The sequence below is a fragment of the Chiloscyllium plagiosum genome, unplaced genomic scaffold (assembly GCF_037043375.1).
Source record: "Chiloscyllium plagiosum isolate Xiang-an unplaced genomic scaffold, Cpla_swu_hap1 HiC_scaffold_4, whole genome shotgun sequence".
Lineage (NCBI taxonomy): Eukaryota > Metazoa > Chordata > Chondrichthyes > Orectolobiformes > Hemiscylliidae > Chiloscyllium > Chiloscyllium plagiosum.
In genome coordinates this window covers 8,207,721-8,235,435 of record NW_028270142.1, presented here as the reverse complement: position 1 = coordinate 8,235,435, position 27,715 = coordinate 8,207,721, and the positions used below count along the sequence as shown (strand labels likewise).

Sequence of the window (27,715 nt, the reverse complement as noted above, 5' to 3'; positions counted from 1 at the left end):
TCTGTTTGTTTACCCATTGATAGATTGCCTACAGTAAATTTGACCAATCTGTCACATTACATTGAAAGCAGTCTTTACTAAATCTTAGTAATACTTCATGCTAGACCTTTTCAAACATTGTATTGAAATTAATCACATTATAGGTAATGAGGTAATAAATGTTCATGCATCATTTGGCTGTGAACTAAATCTGATTCATAATTGGGGAGGTGTGGTCTAGTGGTATTATCACTAGACTATTAATCCAAAAACTCAGCTAATGTTCTGGAGATCTGGGTTCGAATCACAGGGGAATTTTGACTGAATAAAACAAAAATCTGGAATTAAGAATTTATTGATGCCCATGAAATCTGTCTGGAAAAAAACTCATCTGGCTCACTAATGTCCTTCAGAGAAGGAAACCTGCCATTCTCACCTAGTCTGGCTTACATGTGACTCCAGACCCCCACTAGTATGGTTGACTCTGAGCTGTTCTCTGAAATGGCCTAGCAAGCCATTGAAGGGCAGTCAGGAAGAGGAAATAACTGCTGGCCAGCCAAACGATGCTCGCATCCCACAAGTGAAATTTTTAAAAATCATCACCAAATCATATTCAGTGCTTCTTTAAACACGTTGCAGAAAATTATCCGAAACACACCAAATAAATTCCCTATGTTTTGCTTGCCTCAAATAAATCAAAGTTAAATTTTACTATTGAAATTGCCTTTCTTTGCTATATGTCTGTTTACTATCCGCATTTATACAAAAACTCTTAGGGGCTTATCAACAGCTTGCACAACATGCTTTTTCTATTTGTTAATTTTTACATATACATTCTACATTGTTTCCTCATCAGTAGAGGACATCATAAGTTATTGCATTATTAGTCAGCAAGTTTACGCCTCCCATTTTGCCATATTGCTCATCTTTCCTGTAGATCTCATCGTCTGATATACTTAGTTTTCAGTTGTGACTGTCTTGTAACCATGTGTCCATGTGTGGCTGCTGTGATGTCAGTTTTGCAGGTCACTCAGTTTATTTGATGCATTCATTCATTTGTGTGAAAAGCACTTATTTGAGTTGTGCACCCTAACACGTTATTCTGGTTTAATGTTTTACTTCAGTGTTTGTTATTTTTTCTCTGTTTAATCGTTTTAAATTATGGTTCTCCTTTTATTACTTGAGCCTAATGCATGATTTGTAACTACTGATCTACTCTCTGCTACTTTGTTTTCAGGCTGTTAATATTACTGTCATTTCACCTAAGCTCCGTTCTCCACTTAGTATTCCAAAGTCTTTGTGATAGTCATGTTTATCATTGCTGCTCAAAACCTGCTCCCAGCCTTGTTCAGGTGATGCCAGTTCTAATGCTGTTCTAATACTGACTGTTCTGAGTCTGTGTCCCATGAAATGGAATGCCTCTTTCCCACAGTAATTCATGAGGTTAAGTAATAGCCCAAAGATTATATTGTAGTATGTACTCAAATAACGGTCAGTGGTGAGTAAAAATTGATCACTGACTTGTACCCAAAAAGTCATGCATTTTTAATAAATGTTATGCATAGGTTAATCCCTGATTTTTATCCAAAACACCTATACTCCTCATATTTGCTACCCTTTGGCCACAGAAGTCACTCAATGGTGCAAGCTTACTTCATATAAAATCATTGAACAGTGTATCATGGAAGGTGACTGTTCAGTTCCTCATGTCAGTGCACCTAACTTTGACTCTATTTGCACTACATTTGGGGGTCAGGTCAGCAAGAACAGCTTTAAATTTGGGAACTCTGTTTTAGTGAGGCCATGGTAGAGATTGGATTTCAACCTCAAATTTTACTCATGCAAAGAAATCAGGGAGAAGGATTGTTCTTCACATAAAGAAATGAGCATAGATCAAGAGGAAATCATGAGTGGTCTGGCAGGCTTGAAACTCACTAAATCTCCAGCACTGGATGAAACGTATCCCAGACTGTTGAGTGAGGATTAGGAGGAAATAGCAGGAGCACTGGCAATAGTCTTCAATTCCTCTTGGCCACAGCAGAGGTACTAGAGGGCTGGAAGACTGCCAAGGCAGTACAACTATTCAGGAAGGGAGAAAGGGATAAGTCAGGTAATTACAGGTCAGTCAGTCTAACCTCAGTGGTGTGGAAACTAATGGAAGCAATTCTGTGAGACAGATTAATCTGCACTTGGAGAGGCAGGAATTAAACAAGAATAGTCAGCATGATTTTTTAAGGAGAGGTCATTCTAACCAACTTGATTGAATTTTTCAAAGAGATAACCAGTGTGTACATTTGACGTAGTCTCCTTGGACTTCAGCAAGGCTTTCGATAAGGTCCAGCATAGGAAATGGATAACAAAAGTAAGATCCCCTGGGATCTTAAGGACCTTTGGTTAATTGGGTCCAGAATAAACGGAGTGGCAGGAAACTGAGGGTGATGATCAAGAGTTATTTTTGTGACTGGAAGCCGGTGTCCAATGTGGTTCCACAGAGATCAATGTTTGCGGCCCTTCTTGTTTGTGCTTTATATAACAATTTAGACTTGAATGTAGCAGGGTTGATCAGTAAATTCACAGATTATAGGAAAATTTGTGTGGTGTTAAGTAGTGAGAAAGATCTAAACCAGCTGATCAGATGAGCTGATCAGTGTCAAATTATAATTGTTTATCTCAAGAGGGTTGGAATGTAAAATCAGCAATGTACTTCTGAGACTTTATTAGGCCCCATTTAAAATACTGTGTACAATTTTGAGTCCCACACCTCTGGAAGGACATATTGGCACCAGAGTGTGTCCAGCAGAGATTCACACGAATGATCCCTAGAATGGGAGGCCTAACATACGATGAATGGCTGAGGATCCTGGGATTGTATTCATTAGAGTTCAGCAGGTTGAGGGGAAATATAATAGAAACTTATAAGGTAATGCATGGCTTAGAAAGGGTGGACGCTGAGAAGTTGTTTCCGTTGGGCGGGGAGATGAGGACCTTTTGGCCCAGCCGTAGAATTAGGGGATGAGTTTAGAACGGAAATGAGGAGACACTTCTTCAGCCAGAGAGTGGTGGGCCTGTGGAATTCATGTCCACGGAGCGCAGTGGAGGCCGGGATGTTAAATGTCTTCAAGGCAGAGATTGATAAATTCTTGATATCGAAAGGATTAAGGGCTATAGGGAGAGTGGGGGTAATTGGAGTTGAAATGCCCACCAGCCATGATTAAATGGCAGAGTGGATTCGATGAGCTGAATGGCCTTACTTCCACCCTTATCTCTTATGGTCTTAAATGACATTCAATCAGATAAATGTGAGGTGATGGACTTTGGTAGGACAGACAAAGCAAGAGAACACGTGGTGAGTAGTACGATCTTGGTTTGCATGTCCACCAGTTTCTTAACAGATAGATGAAGTGGTTAAGAACACATCTGGTATACTTGCCTCCATTAGCTGAGGAATAGAGTTTATGAGCAGGGAGGTTATGCTGGATCTGCTTAGCTTGTCAGGGCTCAGCGAGAGCATTGTGTGCAGTTCTAGAATCCAAATTACAGAAGAGATGTGATTGTGCTGAAATGGATGTGGCGGAGATTTACCAGGATGTTTCCTACTCTGGAAAGGTTTAGTTATGATGAGCAATTGGATAGATGGAAGCAGAGGATACTGAGGGGGGAACTTGATTGAGGTGTATAAAATTATGAGGAGCAGAGACCAAATAGACAGGAACGTTTCCCTTTGTTGGAAGGATAAATGACCATAGGTTTAAAGTAGGGGGCAATAGATTTAAAGGGGATCTGAGGCAAATCTTATTCACCCAGAGGGTAGTGACAATCTGGAATTTGCTGCATGTAAGGGTAATAGAGACATGAACCTTTGCTTGAGACACTTAAAAAGTATTTCGATCTACACTTGCGATACCAAGTCATAAAAGGTTGAAAAATGGGATTAAAATAGGTGGTTGTATTTGACCAGTGCAGACTTACAAAGAACAAAGAAAATTACAACACAGGAACAGGACCTTCGGCCCTCCAAGTCTGCGCTGATCCAGATCCTCCGTCTAAACCTGTTGCCTATTTTCTAAGCATCTGTATCCCTCTGCTGCCTGCCCATTCATGTATCTGTCTAGATACATCTTAAGTGACACTATCATGTCCGCCTCTACCACCTCCACTGGCGACATGTTCCAAGCACCCACCACCCTCTGTGTAAAGAACTTTCCACACATATCTCCCTTAAACTTTTCCCCTCTCACTTTGAACTCGTAGCCCCTAGTATTTGAGTCCTCCACTCTGTGAAAAAGCTTCTTGCTATCCACCAAGTCCATACCTCTCATGACTTTGTAGACCCGCAACCTCCATCTTTCTAATAAAAATAATCCTAACCTGCCTAATAAGGTAAGTGAGCTTGCAGCATGGATAGGTACCTGGGACTTCGATGTTATGGCCATTTCAGAGACATGGATAGAGTAGGGTCAGGAATGGATGTTGCAGGTTCCAGGGTTTAGATCTTTCATTAAGATCAGGGAAGGCGGTAAAAGAGGGGGTGTTTTGGCCTTGTTAGCTAAGGACAGTATAGCGGTGGCTGAAAGAACTTTTGACGAGGATTTGTCCACTGAGGTGGTATGGGCTGAGGTTAGAAACAGGAGAGGAGAGGCCACACTGCTTGGAGATTTTGTATAGGCCTCTGCAAAGTTCTACGGATGTAGAGGAGAAGATTGGCAAAACAATTCTGGTTAGGAATGAAAGGAACATGGTGGTCATTATAGGGGACTTTAACTTCACCAGCATTGACTGAAAATGCTATAACTCTAGTACGTCGGATGGATCAGTTTTTGTCCAATATGTGCAGGAGGGTTTCCTGACTCAGTATGTCAAAGGGCTGACAAGAGGGGATGCCACATTGGATCTGGTACTTGGTAATGAACCAGGCCACGTGTTTGATTTAGTGGTAGGTGAGCACTTTGGAGAGAGTGACCATAATTTGGTTGCATTTAGTTTAGTGATGGAAAAGGATAGGTACATACCACAGGGCAAGAGTTATAGATTGGGAAAGGCCAATTATAATGCAATTAGGCAAGACTTAGGAGGCATAGAATGGGGTAGCAAAATACAGGGGATGGGGACAACGAAATGTGAAACCGATATTGCATGTCCTTGATAGGTATATCCCTGTCAGGTAGGGAGGAAGTGATAAGGTAAGGAAACCATGGTTTACTAAAGAAAATGTATCTCTTGTTAAGTGGAAGAGGAAAGCTTATGTGACGTTGAAATGAGAAGGTTCAGATGAGGCAATGGAAAGTTACAGATTGGCTAGGAAGGATTTGAAGAAAGAGTTAAGAGCGAAATGATAAGATCCTAGGGAGTGTTGCTGAACAAAGAGACCTTGGAGTGCAGATTCATAACTCCTTGAAAGTGGAGTCGCAGGTAGATAGGATAGTGAAGAAGGCGTTTGGTATGCTTTCCTTTATTGGTCAGAGTATTGAGTACAGGAGTTGGGAGGTCATGTTGCGGCTGTACAGGACATTGGTTAGGCCACTGTTGGAATATTGCGTGCAATTCTGTCTCCTTCCTACCGGAAAGATGTTGTGAAACTTGAAAGGGTTCAGAAAAATTTACAAAGATGTTGCCAGGGTTGAAGGATTTGAGCTACAGGGAGAGGCTGGGGCTGTTTTCCCTGGAGCATCGGAGGCTGAGGGGTGACCTTATAGAGGTTTACAAAATTGAGGGGTATGGATAGGATAAATAGACAAAGTCTTTTCCCTGGGGTTGAGGAATCCAGAACTAGAGGGCATAGGTTTACGGTGAGAGGGGAAATATATGAAAGAGACCTAAGGTGCAACTTTTTCATGCAGAGGGTGGTATGTGTATGGAATGAGCTGCCAGAGGAAGTGGTGGAGGCTGGTACAATTGCAACATCTCTATGACATGAGCAGTTTTTAGCAGGTAGAATAAAGGACAACCCTAAAGCTTTCTATAGATATGTGAGGAATAAAAGGATGACTAGGGTAGGAATAGTGCCAGTCAAAGACAGAAGTGGTAAGTTGTGTGTGAACCCTGTGGAAATTTTGAGAGGTGCTAAATGAATATTTCTCATTTGTTTTCACTCAGAAAAGGAGAATATTGTAGAGGGAGACTGAGATACAGGCTATTAGACTTGAAAGGACTGAGATTAGTAATGAGGAGGTGTTATCAATTGTAGAAGGTGTGAAAGTGGACAACTCCCCCATGCTCGATGGGATTTACCTGAGGATTCTCTGGGAAGCTAGGGAGGAGATAATGGAGCCTTTCGCGTTGATCTTTAAGTCATCATTGTCTACAGGTTTAGTACCAGAGGACTGGAGGATTGCAGATGTTGTGCCCTTGTGCAAGAAGGGCAGTAGAGATGACCCAGGTAATTATAGACCAGTGAGCCTTATGTCTATTTTAGGAAATGTTTTGGAAAGGATTATAAGAGATAGGATTTATAATCATTTAGCAAGCAACAATTTGACTAGAGATAGTCCCAGCACAGATCCCTGTGTTCTGAGGAAGGGTCACTGGACCCTAAACTTTAACTCTGATTTCTCTTCGCAGATGCTGCCAGTCCTGCTGAGAAGATTCTGAAAGGTTTAGCAGAGTAGATGCTGAGATATTGTTTCCCTGGTTGTGCAATTTTAACGCGTAGAGGCATTGTGTTCGGATGAGTGGTCAATCATTTAGGACTGAGATCAACAGAAGGACTTCAATTAAAGTGCTGTGAATCTAAAGAATTCTCTACCATAGAGAGTTGTGAATGCTCTATCAAGGAATGCATTTAATGCTTGAATTGACAGATTTTTGATGTCTCAATGAATCAAAGGATATGCAGTGTGTGTAGCAATGTGCAGTTGAAACCCAAGGTCAGCCATGAATGTATTAGCTGGAGGAGTAGGCTTCGTAGGCCATGTGGTATATCCTTATTGCCTAATTTTTCTGTTCTTTGGTTTACATTGAATTGCATTTGATAGTCTTTCGATCTTTGACAACACTGCATAGTTTGGACTGTTCCCTATGTAGCTTTCACTTTCTGAAGTGTTACTGCAGAAGGGTTCTGATATCGGTAAGAATAATAGGGTGGTTATGGTAGGGGATTTTAACTTTCCAAACATAGACTGACTGCCATTGTGTTATGGGTTTAGATGGAGAGGAATTTAAGAGCATACAAAATTTTCTGATTAAGTATGTGGACGTACCTACTAGAGAAGGTGCAAAGCTTGACCTACTCTTGGGAAATAAGGCAGGGCAGGTAACTGAGGTGTCAGTGGGGGAGCACTTTGAGGCCAGCAACCATAATTCTATTAGTTTTTAAATAGTGATGGAAAAGGATAGACTGGATCTAAAGTTGAAGTTCTAAATTGGAGGAAGGCCAATTCTGACAGCATTAGGCAAGAACTTTCAAAAGTTGATTGGGGGCAAATATTTGCAAGTAAAGAGACAGTTGAAAAATGGGAAGCCTTCAGAAATGAGATAACGAGAGTTCAGAGACAGTATATTCCTGTTAGGGTGAAAAGCAGGGCTGGTAGGTGTAGGGAATGCTGGATAACTGGAGAAATTGAGGGTTTGGTTAAGAAAAAGAAGGAAGTATATGTCTGGTATAGACAGCAGAGATTGAGAGAATCCTTAGAGTATAAAGGCAGTCAAAATATACTTAAGAGGGAAATCAGGAAGGCAAAAAAAGGGGACATGAGATATCTTTGGCAAGTAGGGTTAAGGAGAATCCAAATAAATATGTTAAGGACAAAAGGGCTAGGGAAAGAACAAGGCCCCTCAAAGATCAGCAAGGCAGCCTATGTGTGGAACTGCAGAGATGGGGGAGATACTAAATGAGTATTTTGCATCAGTGTTTACTGTGGAAAAGGACGTAGAAGATATAGAATGTAGGGAAATAGATGGTGACATCTTGAAAAATGTCCATATTACAGAAGAGGTGGTGCTGGATGTCTTAAAACACACAAAAATGGATAAATCCCTAGGACCTGATCAAGTATACCCCAGAACTCTCTGGGAAACGGTTGCTGGGCCCCTTGCTGAGATATTGTATCATTGATAGTCACAGGTGAAACACCGGATGTTGGCTAACATGGTGCCACTATTTAAGAAGGTTGGTGAGGAAAAGCCAGGGAACTATAAACTGGTGAGCCTGACAGCGATAGTAGGCAAGTTGTTGGCAGAAATTCTGAGGGACAGGATGTACATGTATTTGGAAAGGCAAGGACTGATTAGGGATAGTCAACATGGCTTTTTGTGTGGGAAATCATATCTCATGAACTTGATTGAGTTTTTTGAAGAGGTAACAAAGAGGATTGATGAGGGCAGAGCAGTGGACGTGACCTGTATGGACTTCAGTAAGATGTTCGACAAGGTTCCTCATGGTAGACTGATTAGCAAGGTTAGATCTCACGGAATGCAGGGAGAACTAGCCACTTGGATACAGAACTGACTTGAAGGTCAAAACAGTGATGGTGGAGGGTTGTTTATCGCCACTGTGACCAGTGGTGCACCACAAGGATCGGTGCTGGGTCCAGTGCTTTTCGTAAACGATTTTGATGTGAACATAGGAGGTGTAGTTAGTAAGTTTGAAGATGACACCAAAATTGGAGGTGTAGTGGTTAGTGAAGAAGGTTACCTCAGAGTACAATGGACCTATGGGGCGACTTTTTTAAGCAAAGGGTTGTGCATGTATGGAATGAGTTGCCAGAGGAAGTGGTGGAGGCTGGTACAATTGTAATATTTAAAAGACATCTGGATGGGTATATGACTACGAAGGGTTTAGAGGGATATCGGCAAAGTGCTGGCAAATGGGACTAGATTAGGTCAGGATATCTGGTCAGCTTGGACGAGATGGACCGAAGGGTCTGTTTCTGTGCTGTATATCTGTGACTCTATGACTTGGAGTTAACAGAATGTTGCAGTGTTGTAGTCATTGTTTTTATTGGAAATTAGTGGCTCAGTTGCAATGAGACACACTTTTTTGCAGGTGGTTTCTTTGGCAATACAAATCTTTGAGTGTATTTATGTCAAAATTCGATTTAAATCTAACAGCTGTCAGGTGGTTTAAAAGCCAATGTCAATTTGTGAGAAGGTCATATTTATTATATTATTCATAGTATTATCTAAGTTGTGTGATGTAGTACGTCAGTAAATATGGTAGTGAATAGATCATCAAATGAAATTTTACATTATTGCGACCAGTTTCATAAGTGACTTTTAACTGTAGTTATTATCACTGGAAAGGATCCTGAAAAAAGAGACTATCATTACAAAATTTTGCCTATTAGCGGAAACTTTTCATGTCATTGAGGTTTGAAAATGCCTTCACTTTATGTTCTGCAGTAACTTTACAAGTCACAACTTGGCTGTTGTGTGATGTTTTGCAGAGTCCACCTTTCCAGATAGTACAAGCTGTCAGCACAGCTCTGTATTTGAAGCAAAGGAAAAGCTGTTTTATCCATTTAGAATAAAGGAACATATGTATTTGCAATATAATTTTAACTTGAGTGATGGAGTATCGTGGGTAAAAGATTCAGTCATAATACTTTGCCAAATAATTTGTTTTATTTTTGATTTTGTACCCCCCTGTTTTCTTCCTTCCTTTAAAGGACCTCTCCCTACCACACATCTGGGAGGATGGGACGATGTGGGCTGTGGACCTCCCCACTACCATCCTCAATGCTGCTGTGATTGGCCTATAAAAAGTGCAATTGAAGGTGCGTGAGGCAGTGCCAGTTTTTCCTACCCGTCCTTCAAGAAAATGTTTTAGGAAAACAATCAGAGCCTGAAACTCATCCACAGATTTGAGTAAAAGGCAGCAGCCATCAAACCATGGAATTGTGATTGCTGCTCTTGACCTTTAGTTGGATTTTAGTTTATTGATTATGTTTGAATGTTTATTTGTGGTTGGCTTAAATATTTAGAATTGCTTTAAATTGTTTGATGCTATTTTAGCATGTTTTAAATCTTAGTTTTTAATCTGTCTGATCTTTGAAATTAACTATACGTTGTTCCTAATTTTAGTACCGTACAGTAATTTGTGTATCACTGTTGTTGCTCACTTGCTAAATTCTACAGATATGAACTTTCGCCGAAGTGGTGCCCAGTGTTTGAAAAGTCTTATTTCAGTAAAACATTTCACAAAACTCTTATCTTAAATTTAGGAGAGAAGTCAGGTGGGAATGGTTCTCCTGAAAGTGCTACTGGTCCCCTAGAAGATGAAACTGTGGCAGTGAATGACACAGACAATGTTCATTCTAATGGAATTCCAGGGACTCCAATCTCCGTGTCATATACCCCATCATTGACTGATGACAGATTGTCAGTTTCGTCCAGCGACACTCAGGTGATGCCAAATAAAAGAAATTAAATTAGTCCTTTTTATAGTTCTTTTGATAGAAATTGGCTTTTTAAATTAATATTTTGGAACACATTGTTGCATTTTATTTTTTGATGGCTTAACTTAATCAAGTATCAACTTTAAATCAATGGTAGAACATAGATTTGTGATTCATAAAACTACTGGTGTCCTACCAATTATGTGCAGTCAAGTTTTCCAGTACCCAAACCTGTCCACTCATACATTTAGAAACTTAACAGTATCTGGCTAATTAGCCTTTTGGCAGTACAGGACTTTAATATTGTTGAAAAAGACATGTTTTGCCAAAGCTTTTTTAGCTTGCACTTTTGGGATTGATTTGTGAAAGTTACCAATGTAAAGTAAAAGCAACATGGATACTATATGAGAGGACATTTCTCAGGGTGATTTGTTTATAATCAGATCAGACAACCTCAAAATATATTAAGAAGACAGCCTAAATCTTAGTTTTTTTCTTATTTTAGAGGTAAGTGTGAGGTGCTATGTTCCAGATGAAGTTTGATTGGTCAAACTACTCTGTTAATCAAAACATAATTTATTCAAACACTATGGTTATAAAACAGCATATGAAAGAGGAGCTTGGAATAACAACAAAAACTGAAAGATCTCCGGATGCTGGAAAACAGAAGCAAAAACAGGAATTGCTGGAAAACCTTAGCAGGTCTGCCCACAACTGTGGAGAGAAACCAGTGATAACGTTTCGGGACCAGTGACCTTTTACAGAACAGTTTTAAGGAAGGGTCACTGGATCTGAAACGTTAACTCTGATTTCTCTCCACGGATGCAGCTAGACCTGCTGCGCTTTTCCAGCAGTTTCTGTTTTTGCTGGAGTAACTACAATTAAGAATATGTAGATTAGTTTGATCTTGGAGTTGGATAAAAGGTCGACCCCCAACTTCGAGGGGCTGTACTGTTTTATATTCTTAACTCTATTGGAAAACGTAACACAATAATAGATTATTTTATTACTAAACAGTAACTGCTCCAAAATAGTAACATCCCATAAATATGGTCTTGGCAAAAGGCAGGTTCAGAAAACAGAATTGTCTCACATACAACTCCAGCAGCTCAGGAGGAAACAATATCCAGACAAAGCTAAGAGACAGAGTGTGTAGCAGCCAGGAGAGATTCACTGCCTTCTAACCCTGCTGAGATCCCAACAACAACTGTTGCTGAAAACAGTTAAAATCCTGGTTCTGCAAGAGCTCGACCATGCTCGACATGGGATATCAGGGGGTGGGGTTGCTCCACCCTTCCCCCTCCTGACCTGACCTAACCTTTCTATCTTTCTCCTCACGTAGCCGCTCCACCCTTCACACTGACCAATCAAAATAACTCCCTACCTGCATCCACCTATCACCATCCCATCTACCCTCCTTTTTCCCCAACCCCCCACAGTCCCACTCCCTTCCCTCTATTTATTTCTGGGCTCCCTTCCCCCTCCCTAGTCCTGATGAAGGGTTTCGAGCCGAAACATTGACTTTCCTGCTCCATGGATGCTGTCTGATCTACTGTGCTCTTCCAGTTTCACACCTATTGACCTTAACTTGAATTCCTCTTTCCAGACTCTTCCTATACTCACTAAAGTTCAAAATCTAACTAAGTTAGTTTTGAATGTATTTGATGTCTCACAAAAGAGGAGAATTCCAAAAATTAATGACTCCTTGAGGGAAGAAATTTCCCCTTATCTCATTCTTAAATATGTGGCCCTCTGTTCTGAAATAATGTCCCCACTATTTATTCCTCCACAAGGGGAAGCTTTGTCTCAGCTGTCCCAGAATCTTTTTTTTTGTTATTCCTCTTCCAATGAGTAGAAAACCAACCATTCACCCTTTCCTTTATCACAAGAATCAACTTTGTGAACCTTCTCTGATTTGCCTCTAAAATATGTATATTGCTGTGTCCTCAATAGAGACCAATAATCTTAAAAAGAAATTTGAATTCCTATTGTTAATTGAAAAAACCCAAAGCAAGGTTCCACATCGTAAGGTGAGGACCTTTTACTGACAAGCACTACTAACTTAATACTACAAACAGTAAGCACTTGAAAATTGCTAGAAGACTTCTCTCCATGCTGCTGCTATTTTCAATGAAGAACTCTTTTTTTTTTACATTATAAACCTTAAACAAAAATACTTCTTTTGTATCACAGCAGGAATTTCGCGCACCTGAACAAGACCGAAAACTTCTAAAAATAGATTTTTTGATTTGTTTTTAAAAATATATTGTATGTGAAACCTTTGTGCACAAAGTGTACCCCAGACTTTGTTTCTCAAGATATTTATTAATTAAATGTAATTGTGAAACTATGAAGTAGAAAATATTTTGAAGCAAATAGTATGATACTGTATTTTTGTCTTTGTAGGAATGTGGAATCACTCCAGGAGGTGGTTCTAGTGCTAAGTTCTCTCACATTCTGCAGAAGGATGCTTTTCTGGTCTTTCGATCATTATGCAAACTTTCCATGAAGCCACTTTCTGATGGTCCTCCTGATCCAAAGTAAGTTAGGCTTGTGAAAGTGCTAAGACAGAATGTAAGATTTTGAAATTCAAAACTATTGAAATGAATCTTAGAAATAATTTTTTAAATTTTATTTTGATCAAGTGGTCCTTGAAATTTTTTTTTAGGTTAGTTACTTCTGAATCTAAAATACAAAACAGGTAATGTCTCCTACAAATTTAGAAAGTTAATAAGTAGGGTCACTAACATTACTTAGTAGTAATGCATGGGATACTTGTGCTCAGCTATAATATGCCTTTTTGTAAGACTGACAATCTCATCTTTTCAGATTCCTTGAGAGATGCTGCCAGTTTCTTGTTCTTTTTTCCCCACGTGCGTAGCCATTATGAATGCTCTGTCATGAGGCAATAGCCTAGTGATATTGTCACAAGACTATTAATGTTGGGGAGTGACAGGTCATGTTCTGGATCCAGGTTCAAATCCTACCATGGCAAATGGTAGAATTTGAATTAAAAATGAAAACTCTAGAACTAAGAGGCTAATGATAACCAAGATGGTGTTGGAAAACCATTATCTGGTTTACTAGCGTCCTTGAGGGAAAGACCAGCATGACAGCAGACATAGTATAAGGTGGTGGACTCTTAATTGCTCAGAGGCACCTAGCCTGTGGCACCCACATCTCGTGAATGAATTTAAAAAATTAGAATATACATAGTGTCCATTCACTATTACTGTTATTATTTCAAGTTTGCATAAAAAGGTATATAAACAAGTTTGGCATATTTAGCCAATACTTCTACAACAATTTTTCAGTTACCTAATATGTAGAAGCTGAAAGGTGAAACCTTTATTTTGTTTAGCCACCGCCGAAGATGAAAATTCCAGAAATAATGGGAATCAATTGTCAATCAAGAATGAGGAACCTAAAGAAATCAGCATAAGTAAAAAGAAGTCTGAAGAAATTAATAGGACAAAGTAGTGTCAGACTCCCAGCCTGTTGGCCTTATTCTAGGGTTTTAAAGGAGGTCACTATAGACATAATGAAAGCTTTAGTTTTGATTGTCCAGATTCTGCTCGATTCTAGCTGTCACCAAGAATTAGAAGACAGCAGATGTAGCCACGGCCTTTCTAAAGATAAAAGGGTGAAGTGCACACTAGTCAGTTTGTCAATAGTAGTAGACATAATGCTTGATTCTATTATTAGAGATGTCATAAATTGAACATCATAAAAGAGGAAGCAGAAAGGAGGAGGATCACTGGACTAGAAATGTTAACACTGCTTTCTCTTCACAGATGCTGAGTTTTGGCAGAAATTTCTGTTTTTGTTTAAGCTGAACAGTCACAGTTTATGAAAGAGAAATGTGTTTGACGAATCTGTTAGAGATTTTTGGGTACATATGGAAGGATAGAAAAGAAGCAACTGGTAGATGCTGTGTATTTAGAATTAAAGAAAAGGTGTCACATATGCAAAATTAGGATTTGTGGTATGGGGGTTGTATACTAACTTGGACTGAGGAATGGTTTTTGAACAAAAAGTATGCGGGATTACCACAGGGGGCAAGTGTGAAGTACCCATATTGGCAGGAAAATTAAAAAGTAATATTTTTTGAATGGTGAGACACTGGAGGATTTTAAATTCACACCTGTCATTGTTTTAGAATGATGGAAAACTAACAGCTAAGAACAGCAAGCATTTCTGAAAGTAAATGCTTTTGTTACAATAATCTTGGAATAGAAGAGTGATCAAATCTTAATGTAGTTAGACAGGGCATTGGTGAGGCCACAACGGGCGTAATGTGCACATTTTCGGTCTCCTCATCTAATGAAGGACATAATTGTCCTTTAAGTAATGTGACACATAGGGAGATTGTCCTATGAGAGGGATTGAGCAGACAGTGGGTGTACAGGTTATACCTCTGTAATCTTCTAGGAGAAAGTGAGGACTGCAGATGCTAGAGATCAGAGCTGAAAATGTATTGCTGGAAAAGCGCAGCAGGTCAGGCAGCATCCAAGGAGCAGTAGAATTGACGTTTCGTGCATGAGCTGCGCTTTTCCAGCAACACATTTTCAGCTCGTACCTCTAATCCCACAATCTTCAAGTGACCTTTGCTGGGCCATGGGAGGTCAAGTGTATTTATTGCACAAACACTTCACAATTAAACATCTCATCTTGACATAGCATGCATATGCCAAATGAATGAATGATTTTCCAATTTGACCCCAAAATAGGATTTAGGGTATCCAAACCAGAGTAAGTAAGAAAATGTAACATTACTAAAGATCCGTGCAGAGCCATTGCAAGGAAAATCAAAGGATCACAGAGATTGCTGAACCTGAGAGTTCCAAATTAGGGTGGTGCAACCTGTATTATGCAAAATTTAGAGATGATCTCATCGAAAGTTGTAAAATGCTAAATGGGTTTACAAAGTAGATGCTGAGAAAATTATTTCCCTGGCTGGGTAAACTGAAACATCAGGTTAATCTAAAATGCAGGGATATCCATTTAGGATGGAAATGAGAAATTTCTGCAAAGAAGGGATTGCACTGTACTTGAGAAAACTATGGATTTCCAGTTGTTCTGTATATTCAAGACAGTGAATAGCTCTCTTAATGCTCAAAATTCAAATCTGTTGGAATTGAGGGAAAGCCCTCAAATGATTGAAGTCATACCCACTGCAGTTGCTGTAGAGTGCTCGCCATTGCTAATAGGCTGAGAGACAACAAGGGCTGGTTTGTGGAGGTTGGGATAAAGACATGGGAAAGCTCAAAGCCCTAGCATTATGGGACTTGGTATTAAGCCCAGAAGGCTCCAGGGTCCCAGGTGGAAAATGAGGTGCTGTTCCTCCAGCTTGTGCTGAGCTTCACTGGAACACTACAGCAAGCCGGAGACACAGCTATTGGCCAGGGAATAGGGTAGCGTATTAAAGTGGCAAGCAACTGGACATTCAGGGTCTTTCTTGCGAACAGAACACAAGTCTTCGGTGAAACAATCACCGAAGTCTATGCTTTGTTTCCCCAAGGTAGCGGAGACTATGTTGTCAGCAGCAAATGCAGTAGACTAGATTGTATGAAGTGTAGGTAAAGCATTACTCCACTTCAGTATCCAAGGCCTAGATGCACCTTCCAGGTAGTGCTAACAGACCCCATTAACAGCTGTTCACCCTCTCAGCCAAATCGTTATACATTCCTGTCTAACTTCTGTTTTTGCCCTTTGGGCTCAATTCCCATCTATCATTTACACCTTACCCCCTCCCCCACCCTATCTTCTTCATATAAACCAACATTTACCTAGTTACCATCAGTTCTGAGGAAAGGTCACTCAACCCGAAATGTTAACTCTGATTTCTCTCCACAGATGCTGCCATACTTGCTGAGTGTTTCCAGCAACTTCTGATTTTGTCATGGTAACATTCTTGTCTTGAGTCAGAATTTTAGCATATCAACTCGACTAGCATTTTTTCGGCAGGAGCGATCAACTCATTGCATTTTTAAGGTTCAGTTACTTGGATGGAACATTAAACCAAAGCCCAGTATGCTTGATGAACTTAATGTGAGAAAAATCCCTCCACTCTAATCTGGAAACCTGACCTGCACTTTTCCTCAACCAAATAAGCTTGAAACAAATCAACCAGTCATTCATCTCCATGCTTACTTGTGGGAACCACGTCCAAATGAGGTGCTGCATTTATCCACAAAGAATTGATGATTAAATATTTGGTTATTTAATTCACTTATTGTAAACCATTTGGGCATCACAAAGATGTGAGAAACTTCAAGGGTAATAATCATTTTTCCACTTGAGCAGAGAAATCTAAATTGTAATTTGATGTTGGTTTTAATGCAATGATTTAGGAGCATTTATTCTGAGAGTTTAAAATGTTATTGTCAGAGATTGAGAAAACTTAATGTTTCTATGCATTTAGTTGTTGCCAGATGGAAAAAGCAGTAATTAGTTGATATAGAGACTATTTTAATTGATATTGAATTAATTGCAGACCTGTGCAGAGAGAATGCAGTAGAATTAGTTTTGGATTGCTTGAATAAAATCCTGCAAAAGTGCAACGAATGGCTTACTGTGTTATAACTGCAGTTGTTCTCTTTGTATAAACTGAAATTGACCAGAAAAAAATCTTTCAATGACCAAAACTTGCACTACAGTGGCAGACATGATTAAAGCATTAACATTGTGAAAATCACTCAAAGAAAGTAACAGGAAGAGAAAATGAATGTAGGAACGTCAGAACAGGAATAGGCTATTCAGCTGCTCAAGCCCAGACTGCCATTCAATGAGATCATGGCTGATCTGTGGCATAACTTCCCTTAACACCTTAACTTAAAAATTTATCTAACTCAGATTTAAAACTGACAACTGATCTAGCATCAATTGCCATTTGTTAAATAGAGTTCCAAACTTCTATCACCCTTTGTGTGTATAAAAGTGTTTCTTAACATCTCTCCTGAACAGAGTGGTGCTGGAAAAGCACTGCCGGTCAGGCAGCATCCGAGGAGCAGGAAAATTGGGCAAAAGCAAATGCTGCCTGACCTACTGTGCTTTTCCAGCACCACTCTAATCTTGACTCTAATCTCCAGCATCTGCAGTCCTCACTTTCTCCTATCTCTCCTGAACAGTCCGATCATGAATGTGATCAGTGTAACCAGTTTATATTTTAGTTTGAATTTTGGAAGCATTTTAAAGAGCTTATTTTTGGAGTAAGTGTTACATTGTGTTGCCTAATCTCTATGTTTACAGGTTTGTTTTGGACCAGATCTCCAAAGGACACTATTTTCTGGCTTCATGTTGAAGGATATTAACGGCTACTTTTTCAAACATCAGATCATTTAAAATTGTGATACATTAGATTTGCTCATTTTTATGCATGCTTAATTTCATTTACAGTTCTTGACCCATGCCTTCCAAAAAGAAGTGTTCTCAATTTCACTTTTTTACTGATGATATAGGTCTCACGAATTACGCTCCAAGATCCTTTCACTACAGCTTCTTCTATCAATTCTGCAAAATGCCGGACCAATTTTTCGAACTAATGAAATGTTCATCAATGCAATAAAACAGTACCTTTGTGTGGCTTTATCAAAAAATGGTGTCTCTTCAGTGCCAGAAGTGTTTGAATTGTCACTTTCCATCTTTCTCACTCTTTTATCAAACTTCAAGACTCATCTTAAGATGCAGATAGAGGTAATGTATGAAGTTGTGCAGTTCTATGATGCGAATTTAACTCATTGTAGACTAGCAATTTGTCTTCAGAATATTCTTATGCTTATTAATATTAAAAGTGAAGATATTGTATAAATATCTTGTATATCAAGCTTTTCAAAAATATAAAATACATTAGCAACTCGTAGTTCCCCAAGTTTTGTCTTCAGTAGTTGAACAATAAGTTCTCTTTTCGGGGTGCAATTTCTTTTCTTTTCAGTTTTCCTTTCTGTCCCTTTTTGGTTTTATACCAAAGGTATCACAAGCTCACGTTTTTCTTTTGTTACATTAGGTATTCTTCAAGGAAATCTTTCTTTATATTTTGGAAACATCGACAAGTTCTTTTGATCACAAATGGATGGTAATTCAGACTCTGACCAGGATCTGTGCAGGTATGATTATTTTTGGTTGCTTACGTTTCCAGGGCATTAATGTTGACAAATTTAATATCAACATTTTAATTATTTAAATTAATCTTAATTAAACTTGCAGATGCGCAAAGTGTGGTCGACATTTATGTAAATTACGATTGCGACTTGAATGCTGCTAACATCTTCGAAAGATTGGTGAATGACTTGTCTAAGATAGCCCAAGGTCGAGGTGGTCATGAGCTGGGAATGACACCTGTGCAGGTACTGTGAAACAATTATATATATGTGAAAGTAAAAGTGAGTGAATGACAGTAAAACATAGAAACATTTATATAAATAAGCTTTAATAGAATTCACATGTTTGGCTTGACTTCAGATCTGTAACCTTCATTGTGGTGGAAACTCAGTTAGTGCAGTTCCAAACTACCTGAATTTGACAAGACTGTCACTCTTGCAATCAAAAACTGGTAGTTCCTTTGGCACATGGAGAAACAGGGCATGACTATTTATTTTAGCTAGATATGTGATGCTACATCCTTCAGGATTTTTAAAAGCAAGTTCTTGTTTCTTCCAAGGATGCATCAGACATTGTGCCGAAAATATCCTTGAAGACTATTTTTAGGTTAACTCTAGGGAGATTGGGGCTCACATATGAGAGTTGTAGAGTCATACAGCATGGAAACACACTTTTTGGTCCAACCAGTTAGTGTCAACCATGTTCTCAGACTAAACTAGCCCCACCTGCCTGTTCCTGGCACAATCCCTCCAAACCTTTCCTATCCATGTAACTCAATAGATTAGCTTCGAAGAGTAATCCACCCAGACCCATTCCCCAATATTTACCCCTGACTAATGCACCTAGAACTATGGGCAATTTAGCATGACCAATTCACCTGATCTGCACGTCTAGATTTTGGAAAGAAACTGGAGCACCCGAGGAAAACGCATGCAGACATGGGGAGAATGTACAAACACCACACAGACAGTGGCCCAAGGGTGGAATTGAACCTGGTGCTCTGAGGCAGCAGTGCTAACCACTGAGCCACCATGCTCCCATGTATTTACCCACATGTCTTTTAAAGTTGTAATTGTGCTGACATCCACCACTTCCTCAGTAAGTTCATTCCACACACAAACCACTTTAAAATTCAGAAAATCTTTTCTATCTAAAAGTGAACATACACTCTTTTCAACTTCATAGCAGTGTTTAAAAAAACACATTGCCCCTCATATCTTTTTTTTAAATGTTTCTATTTTCTCCTTAAAAATGTGCCGCCTTGTCATAGAGCTGTACAGCATAGAAACAGACCCTTCAGTCCAACACGTCCACACTGACCAGATATTCTAAATTAATCCAGTCTCATTTGCGAGCATTTGACCCATATCCCTCTAAACCTTTCCTATTCTTGTACCCATCCAGATGCCTTTTAAATGTTGTAATTATACCAGCCTCCACCCCACCTCTGACAACTCATTCCATACACGCACCAACCTCTATGTGAAAAAGCTACCCCTTAGATCCCTATTAAATCTTCCCTTTCTCACCTTAAACCCATGTTTTCTAGTTTTGGCTATTGACCTTGGCTATTCACCCTATCTGTGCTTTTATGATTTTATAAACCTCTATAAGGTCACCCCTCAGCCTCCAACGCTCCAGGTGAAACAGCCCCAGTCTCTTCAGCCTCTCCCTATAGCTCAAACTCTTCAACCCTGGCAACATCGTTGTAAATCTTTTCTGAACCCTTTCAAGTTTCACAATACCCTTTTGTTGGGAGGGAGACCAGAATTGCACACAATATTCTAAAATGGCTTAATCAACATCTTGTACAGCTGCAACATGCCCTCCCAACTCCTATACTCAATGCACTGGCCAAAAAAGGCAAGCATACCAAATGTCACCTTCACTATCCTGCCTTGAAATCCCCCATCCTAGGGAAAAGACAACCACCGTTAACTGTATCTAGACCCCTCAATATTTTATAAACTTCTATAAGGTTGTATCTCAACCTCCTACTCTCCGCTGGAAAAATGCCCCAGCCTATCCAGTCTTTCTTCATAACCCAGCAACATCCTGGTAAATCTCTTCCGAGTTCTCTTCAGCTTAATAATATCCTTCCTATTTTAGAAGAGGGCTCACCAATTTCCTGCACAACCTCAACATGACTTCCCAACTCCTATACTCAAAACGACTGAACAATGAACGCAAGTGTGCCAAATGCCTTCTTAATCACCCTGTCTGTATGTGATGTAGAACTTTTGCTGCAAGTCTCAATGCTGAATCGCTTTGAATTTTTAAGCTTTCTCTTTCATTTTGTTAGATCTTAAATATGAAGCTGTGTACACAACAGCAGTCTGCTATCATGAATAAAGATACATCGGTCACCTGAATCTCCTGGTGATCATCTTCATGTTCTGTACTCAGTGCAGCAGGTGCAGAAGTGCCGGTAGAAAGCCTCTTCATTGGAAGCAGATCCTGCTCCCCAACTGAGGAATTGAGCTTAAGAACCAATCAGAACTTGTAGAAAATCTGATGGAATAAGAGGATAGCATGGTAACATTTTTCCCCAAATAATTACCATGTTTGTTTCTGTAAAGTTCAGGTTAACAATTTGATGAAATGGTTTTATTAAGGTTAATGTAAAGTCACCATAGTCCCACAGGACCACAGACCTGTGCTCTCTTGAGGGAGAGAGATACTTGGTGGTGGGTTAACTTGAAAATCACCATGCCTCAGGCAAGAGGAGAAGTTGAGAAGGACAGTCCTACATGGTAACCCATGTTGGCGTCACTCTGCATTGCAAATCAACTGTCCAGTCAACTGAGCACACTGATGTCTATTTTAGTATTAGAACCATAGAGTCAGAGTTTTACAGTTTTGGAAAATGGCCCTTCAGCCCATTGTGTCCCTGCTGTTCATATTGCACCCCCTCTATTCTAATCCCATTTTTTTAGCACTTGGCCTGTATCCTTGTATGCTATGATGTTTCAAGTACACATCTAAATGTCTTGAGGATTCCTGCCTCTAACACACTTTTAGGTAGTGAGTTATAGGTACCCATTACCTTCTGGGTGAAAAGTTTTTTTTTCCCCTTTGATTCCCCTCTAACCCTCAAGTTCATTGCTTTAAACATAAGACCATAAGACATAGGAGTGGAAGTAAGGCCATTTGGCCCATCGAGTCCTCTTTGCCATTTAATTATGGCTGATGGGCATTTCAACTCCACTTACCCGCACTCTTCACTTAACCTGTGCTCCCTGGTTATTGACCTCTGTACATAGGGTAGATAAGAGGAAACTTTTCCTCAATCTATGACCTTCATAACTTTGCACATCTCGATCTAATTCCCCCTAACCCTTCTGCTGTAAAGAAAATAACCCAACCCTATCCAAACGTTCTTCATAGCAGAATCACTCCAGCCCTGGTGAATCTCCTCTGCCCCTTCTCTAGTGAAATCATATCCTTTGTGTAGTATTGTGACAAAACCTGGATGCTGCCTGGATGCTGCCTGACCTGCTGTGCTGTTCCAGCAATAAAGTTTCAACTTTGATCTCCAGCATCTGCAGACCTCACTTTCTCCCTGACAAAACCTGGCCTACCTCACATTATTTACAGTTCCACAATAACCTCTCTGTTCTTGCATTCAGTATCTTGACTAATGAAGACAAGTGTCCCATATGCCTTTGTAATCACTTTATTTACCTATCTTACTGCTTTCAAGAAGCTGTGAACATGCACACCAAGGTCCTTCTCTACTTCCTAGGAATCCTCTAGGAGAAAGTGAGGACTGCAGATGCTGGAGATCAGAGCTGAAAATGTGTTGCTGGAAAAGCGCAGCAGAAAGAAGGGCTTCCTGAAGAAGGGCTCATACCCGAAACGTCGATTCTCCTGCTCCTTGGATGCTGCCTGACCTGCTGCACTTTTCCAGCAACACATTTTTAGCTTCCTAGGAATCCTGCCTTGCCTTTTGGCCCTCCAGAAATGGATGACCTCTAATTTGTCAGGATTAACTTCCAGTCGCTGATATCCAACCCATCTGGCCAGTAGACTGTAAAATAATTTGTGGAGTTCTTTTTCATGGGCAAAAGCTAATTAGAAATTGTATGAGGAGATTTCCAATGCATTCAACATAAAATATAAAAAAGTGCCTTAGATGTCATAACCAAAGATGCATTACTGAGGTAAATACAAATAAATCAACATTTAAGGGACCTGATCAATGGCATGATCTGGAATTTTTAAAGTTATGGGAGAATCTATAAGGGAGGTTAATTTTGGTATAGTTCTGGGAGTTTAAAGCCAGTATAACTGAAAGCAGTCCCAGGGACAATGGAGGTAATGACACAAAAGTTGCCAAACTCCGGATACACGCATACACTAACATATGTGGATGAATCTCGTTATAGAGCTGGGTTGTGATAAGACAATGAAGGAATTTGGAAGTCAGGACGAGTTTTCACTTGAGAGCTGTGGAAGATGAGTTTAAGTTTTGAGGCCAAGTTCAATAGATAATTGATTGACTAAAGAGCCCAAGGGTTTAGAGAGTAGAAAGGAAAGTAGAGTTGAGGCTGCAATCAGATGAGATATGGAGCAAACTCCCAGAGAAAGTGATAAAGATGGGTATAATTACAAAAGGTTTAAAGGGATATGGATTAAACACAGGCAAATGGAACAGGTTCAGTTTGAGAAACCTGATCAGTGTGGACAAGTTGGATCAAAGACTGTTTTTGTGCTGTATGACTCTACCAGGCTTGAGAGGCTGAGTGGGCTAATCCTGCACCCAGTTTGTGTATACGTCGACAATGGTTATCACAGGTGAGATTAACCCTGGGGCATTACAGGAAACAAAGGTGATATTTTGGGTGACTTTGAGTTTATCCATGATGGACCTTGGAGGCTGACAGTGTCGATGTCAGAGCAGCTAATCCTGAAATTACTTAAAGAAATGAATGATGGTTTCAGCAGAGTTCCCCATGCAATCGACATGAAAGTACGTGGTTTAAATGGTGTGAGATGCAAGGTCACGCGTTTGTGAAATTGCACACAACTTCAAAAGGCAATTGAAAAGGAAAGTAGAATTAATTTTGGGTGCAGTGTGTTTGCTCAGATATCATAGCCATGGCAAAATACATTGCCTAAGTTGGAGACAGTTCCATCTCATCTCGCGTTAGCTGTTAACCAAGCTGCCACAGTGTAGTTGGAAGTGAACCATTTATGAATTTGCTATTTGGGAATGAGTTCATAATGAGTTATGGCACAATGAAGAATCTATGTCCTCATCAACTCTGTTAGTTCATGACAATTCATTGTCAGAATTTGATAAACATCTTTTTTTTCTTTTAAGGAGCTCAGTCTTAGGAAGAAGGGCTTGGAGTGTTTGGTCTCAATTTTGAAGTGTATGGTGGAATGGAGTAAGGATCTATACGTGAATCCAAACTCTCAGACTAGCCTTGGTGAGATATTTTGACTTTATTCTGATAGGTTTATAACTTGTATTTTAATATTTTATTTCCATTTGAAATGAATTGATAGAAGATATTGGACTAACCTATTGCAAGAAATGTTATAAATATACAAGCTAGATACTGTGTTACTGGAATTTTATACACTAAATTTGTGTGAATTTTTAAGTTAAATCCTGAAAAAGCTTTGGACATTTCCATTATGCTTTTGCCTTTATATCAAATCTGAAATGCATTTTTTTGAATTTAACATGTTGCAGCCTTTCAAAAAATGTCTACAGACAAGGAAGCAGAAGGCATATATATAAAAACCTCAGTGAGTTGTTGCAGTTCATCTTGCATATGTTGTACACAGCTGACTGTGTCAGTAGTTGAGGTAGTGCGTGTTTATGGTGGTTGATTGAGTCTCATTCAAAGGGTTACTTTTTGTGGATGTTGGAGCTGCACTCATCCAGGCATTCGGAAAGTATTCCATCATACTCCTTGTAGATTGTGCACAGACTTGTGAAGTCAGTAGGTGAGTTACTCGCAGGATTCCTAGCCTCTGACCTCTTCCTGAAGCTACAGTATTCATTTGGCTATCCAGTAACATATCTGATCAGTTCAAACTTCACCTCCCCCACCGTCCCAAAAGGTTTAGAATAGAGATTTAGTGATATAGTTAGGTTTTCTCTTGTTGGAGATGGTCCTTACCTGGCACCTTTGTCGCATGAATATTATTTATCACTTGCACTCTGGAATTCTGTCATTAACCTCTTCAACCTTCTGTTCACTTTTAAGATCCTTCTACCCCTTTAATTAGCTACCCAAGCACCATCTTCAACTTGGAATCCATTTTGTTGTATTCTGACTTGACTTGTTACTCCTTGCACTGTTTCTAGCTTTTCCCAATGACAAATCATAGATAACATACTTTCTGCCTCTGCAATGACACCTTACTGAGACGTAAACCATTAGGTGTGGGGAACTAGTTGACTTTTGCTCCCATTAGTTTCCTCATATTTCTCTGTCTCGAGATTAAGTTCTTCCCTCCGGCCTTTGCTTACCCATTATTATTAGGATGCTTTTAGTGTCTTCTTCCATGAAGACAAAATGCTTATTCAAACCTCTCATTCCTATTTGCCATTATCCATTCTCCAATTTCATCTAAGGGGCCAACATTTATTTCAGCTACTACTTTTAGTACTCGTGGAAGCTCTTATAATTTGTTTGTATGTTTGCTTGTTCATTCTCATTCTAATTTTTTAAAGTTATCTTTACTGATTTCTTACATTATTGTAATCTTCAAGCCTAAGGCTAATTTTCTCAGTTTTTTATGCCTTTTCTTTCACTTCACTACTATCCTGAGCTGCTTAGTTAAGTAGTGACGGGTCCTTGCTTTTCACCATCATTTTCTCAATGGGAAATAAATAAATGCTAAAGGCACTATATAAATTCAGGTGTTTAAATGCAGAGTTCGCTAAGGTTGTTGGGTTGGAAGAAGTGACAATTGTAAAAGGTGTGAGGCTATGGAGGGATCTGAATATTGGATAAGAATTCTAAAATGGAGGCATTTATGGACTGGGTCCCAATGTAGATCGATGAGTGTAGGATGAACAAGACTTCAATGTTATAACACCAAACATTTTCCACATATGCTTCTACTTTCCTCTCTTTTAAAAAATATTTTGACAGTCATATATAGTTATTGTCAACAATATTAGTAGAATGTGTTGGTGTGATCAATCAGATGACAATGTAATCATGGAAATCCTTTTGTACACTCATCTGTTGGGGAAAGTGAAATTACTACACTTATGGTCTATATAAAAGAATTTTTGTGACTTTGGAGAAAGAACGTTTTTGTATTTCTCAAGATATCAGTGCATGATGTTTCTTAATTACTGAGCTGCAGTTTTATAAAGATTAAATTGCAGGCTTTTTTGGGATGAATCAAAAGAAAATGCATAATTTGTGATTTTTCACTTTTTAAAAAGTATTTGGCTGCATTAAATGGATTGCTAATTGAAATTGATGTTATTTAAAAATAAATAGTTCTAGGGTAAAATTTGGGTTTCTAGATTGGAGGCAGTCAGCTTCCAAATGTTATTAAGAATGCAGCCTTGACCAATTGTTTTTTGATTTGATTTACTATTGTCACATGTACCTAGGTATAGTGAAAAGTGATATCTGTATTTAGTAGAGTCAGCAAAATCTACTGTCATTAAAACCTGATCCAGACCATACTGAATGAGGGGGCAGTATCTAGCACTTGTTTGATATTTTAGAGCTGTTAAATCTTAAATAGTGGTTATTATTTTTCATCTTTCATTATAACTCTTTAGAAATTCTTAATGAACTATTTTTTCATATGCTTCTTTTGCCTTGCTGTTGAATGGAATTAAATTATTCATTTAAACCAAGCTAATTTATTCTGTGAATTCAAGTGAGCAAAAATTATTGAAAATCTTAAGAATAGCATTTTTCTTTTCAACTTGTCTGGAATTTGCAGCAGTAATAACATGAGTTGATAAACTCAATATTATGCTGTTATTATTGGGTAAACCAGATGGCAGTTTCTGGCCTCTGCACATGCACAGTTAAAGGTGGAAACCTGGAACTTGCTGTCATTGAAACCATGCTCTATCACAGGCTGCCATGTTGCTGTCTTTGCCAGTGGATTCATCAAAGGGATTTCAAGCATGCTATGAGCTGATAATTGTCTACTTTTTATTGCACTGAGGAAAGTTGAAAACTTTAGCCTGTTCAATCAGTAACTTTTTTTCAAAATGCAAGGTACGTCCTAATTAATGCTGAGCAACCTCTCTGGTCCTGAAGTATTAGTTTGAAATATGGAGACTCATTCCTTCAGAAGGAAATTAATTATTGGAGATTTTATGTTCTTGCTTAAAGCTTGTACACTTCCATTAATTTTCTCCCTTCATCCCATTTCTGTGGCCCAGTTTTCGCTTTCATTTTCTGCTCAATTACTTAAATGTAAGTTATGTTTTTTGGTTTTTGCTCCCTTCACTTTTTGCGAAGTCCTTTTAATCTGACCAGTTGATCAACCTCCCTGCTGCTTGCCATTTTCACCAATACCCTGCATAGTGCCCCAAATTAAAACTGAAGCTTGAAAACAGGAAGTTTATCCTTTAAAATAAAACAAAGAACTTTGGATGCTGGAGATCAGAAACGAAAACAGAAATTGCTGACCAAGCTCAGCAGATCTGGCAGCATCTGGGGAGAGAAAGCAGAGTTAATGTTTCGAGTCCAATGACTCATCATCAGCCCTTTTTTCTGAAGTGTTAAAGGATCACAACTGTGCAGTGAGTAGAAGCTGGCCTTTCACTAATGGTACCTAGCTGAGAAGGTCCAATATGAAATAGCTCCTGTTGGTTTCAGAAAGGTTTATGCTGACAATAAATTCTCAGAACAAAACTACCTTAACTTGTTAATGATAAATATCTGATGTACAAGTTCTGTTGGGAAGCTGTAATTTCTAAAATGAAAGAGCTTATTTACAGATTGTGTGTTTTCTGAATTCTCTACTCTTCCCAAGTTTCTTCAGCATTTCAATGCAAGCCTTTTTTTAATTCACCTTGCTCAAATAAAAACAGAAGGTTGATGAGTAAAATGTAATCTGTTCCAATTTAAGAATTTGGTGTGAATTTTACCACGGTGTTTGGTTTTTTTTGTGTACTTTCATACCTACTAATAACTTGTTATAAGTGTAATCAATTATTTTGAGTTTGTATTTTTCTCTTGAAGAACCTTTCTGAAGAGGCAAACTTGTATAGTGTAGTGGCAGATTATTCAGAATTTCCACAACATGTTAACCTGGTAACTGCAAGTTAAAACTGATTATTCACACCATCTGCAATG

The 27,715-nt window shown here is 39.1% G+C and overlaps 1 protein-coding gene across 2 annotated transcripts in view; it reads left to right on the top strand.

Annotated features, from left to right (window-relative positions):
- Positions 1-27,715, top strand: part of arfgef1 (ARF guanine nucleotide exchange factor 1) — a 210,894-nt gene that overhangs the window by 92,816 nt on the left and 90,363 nt on the right. Inside the window, exons 8-14 of one of the 2 annotated variants that reach the window (XM_043689239.2) lie at positions 9,582-9,689; positions 10,137-10,318; positions 12,717-12,850; positions 17,771-18,005; positions 18,316-18,415; positions 18,516-18,655; positions 23,737-23,845. In XM_043689239.2, coding sequence (XP_043545174.2) covers positions 9,582-9,689; positions 10,137-10,318; positions 12,717-12,850; positions 17,771-18,005; positions 18,316-18,415; positions 18,516-18,655; positions 23,737-23,845 — 1,008 coding nt within the window. The remainder of the gene's footprint in view (positions 1-9,581; positions 9,690-10,136; positions 10,319-12,716; positions 12,851-17,770; positions 18,006-18,315; positions 18,416-18,515; positions 18,656-23,736; positions 23,846-27,715) is intronic. The other variant, XM_043689241.2, reaches the window with a different exon arrangement.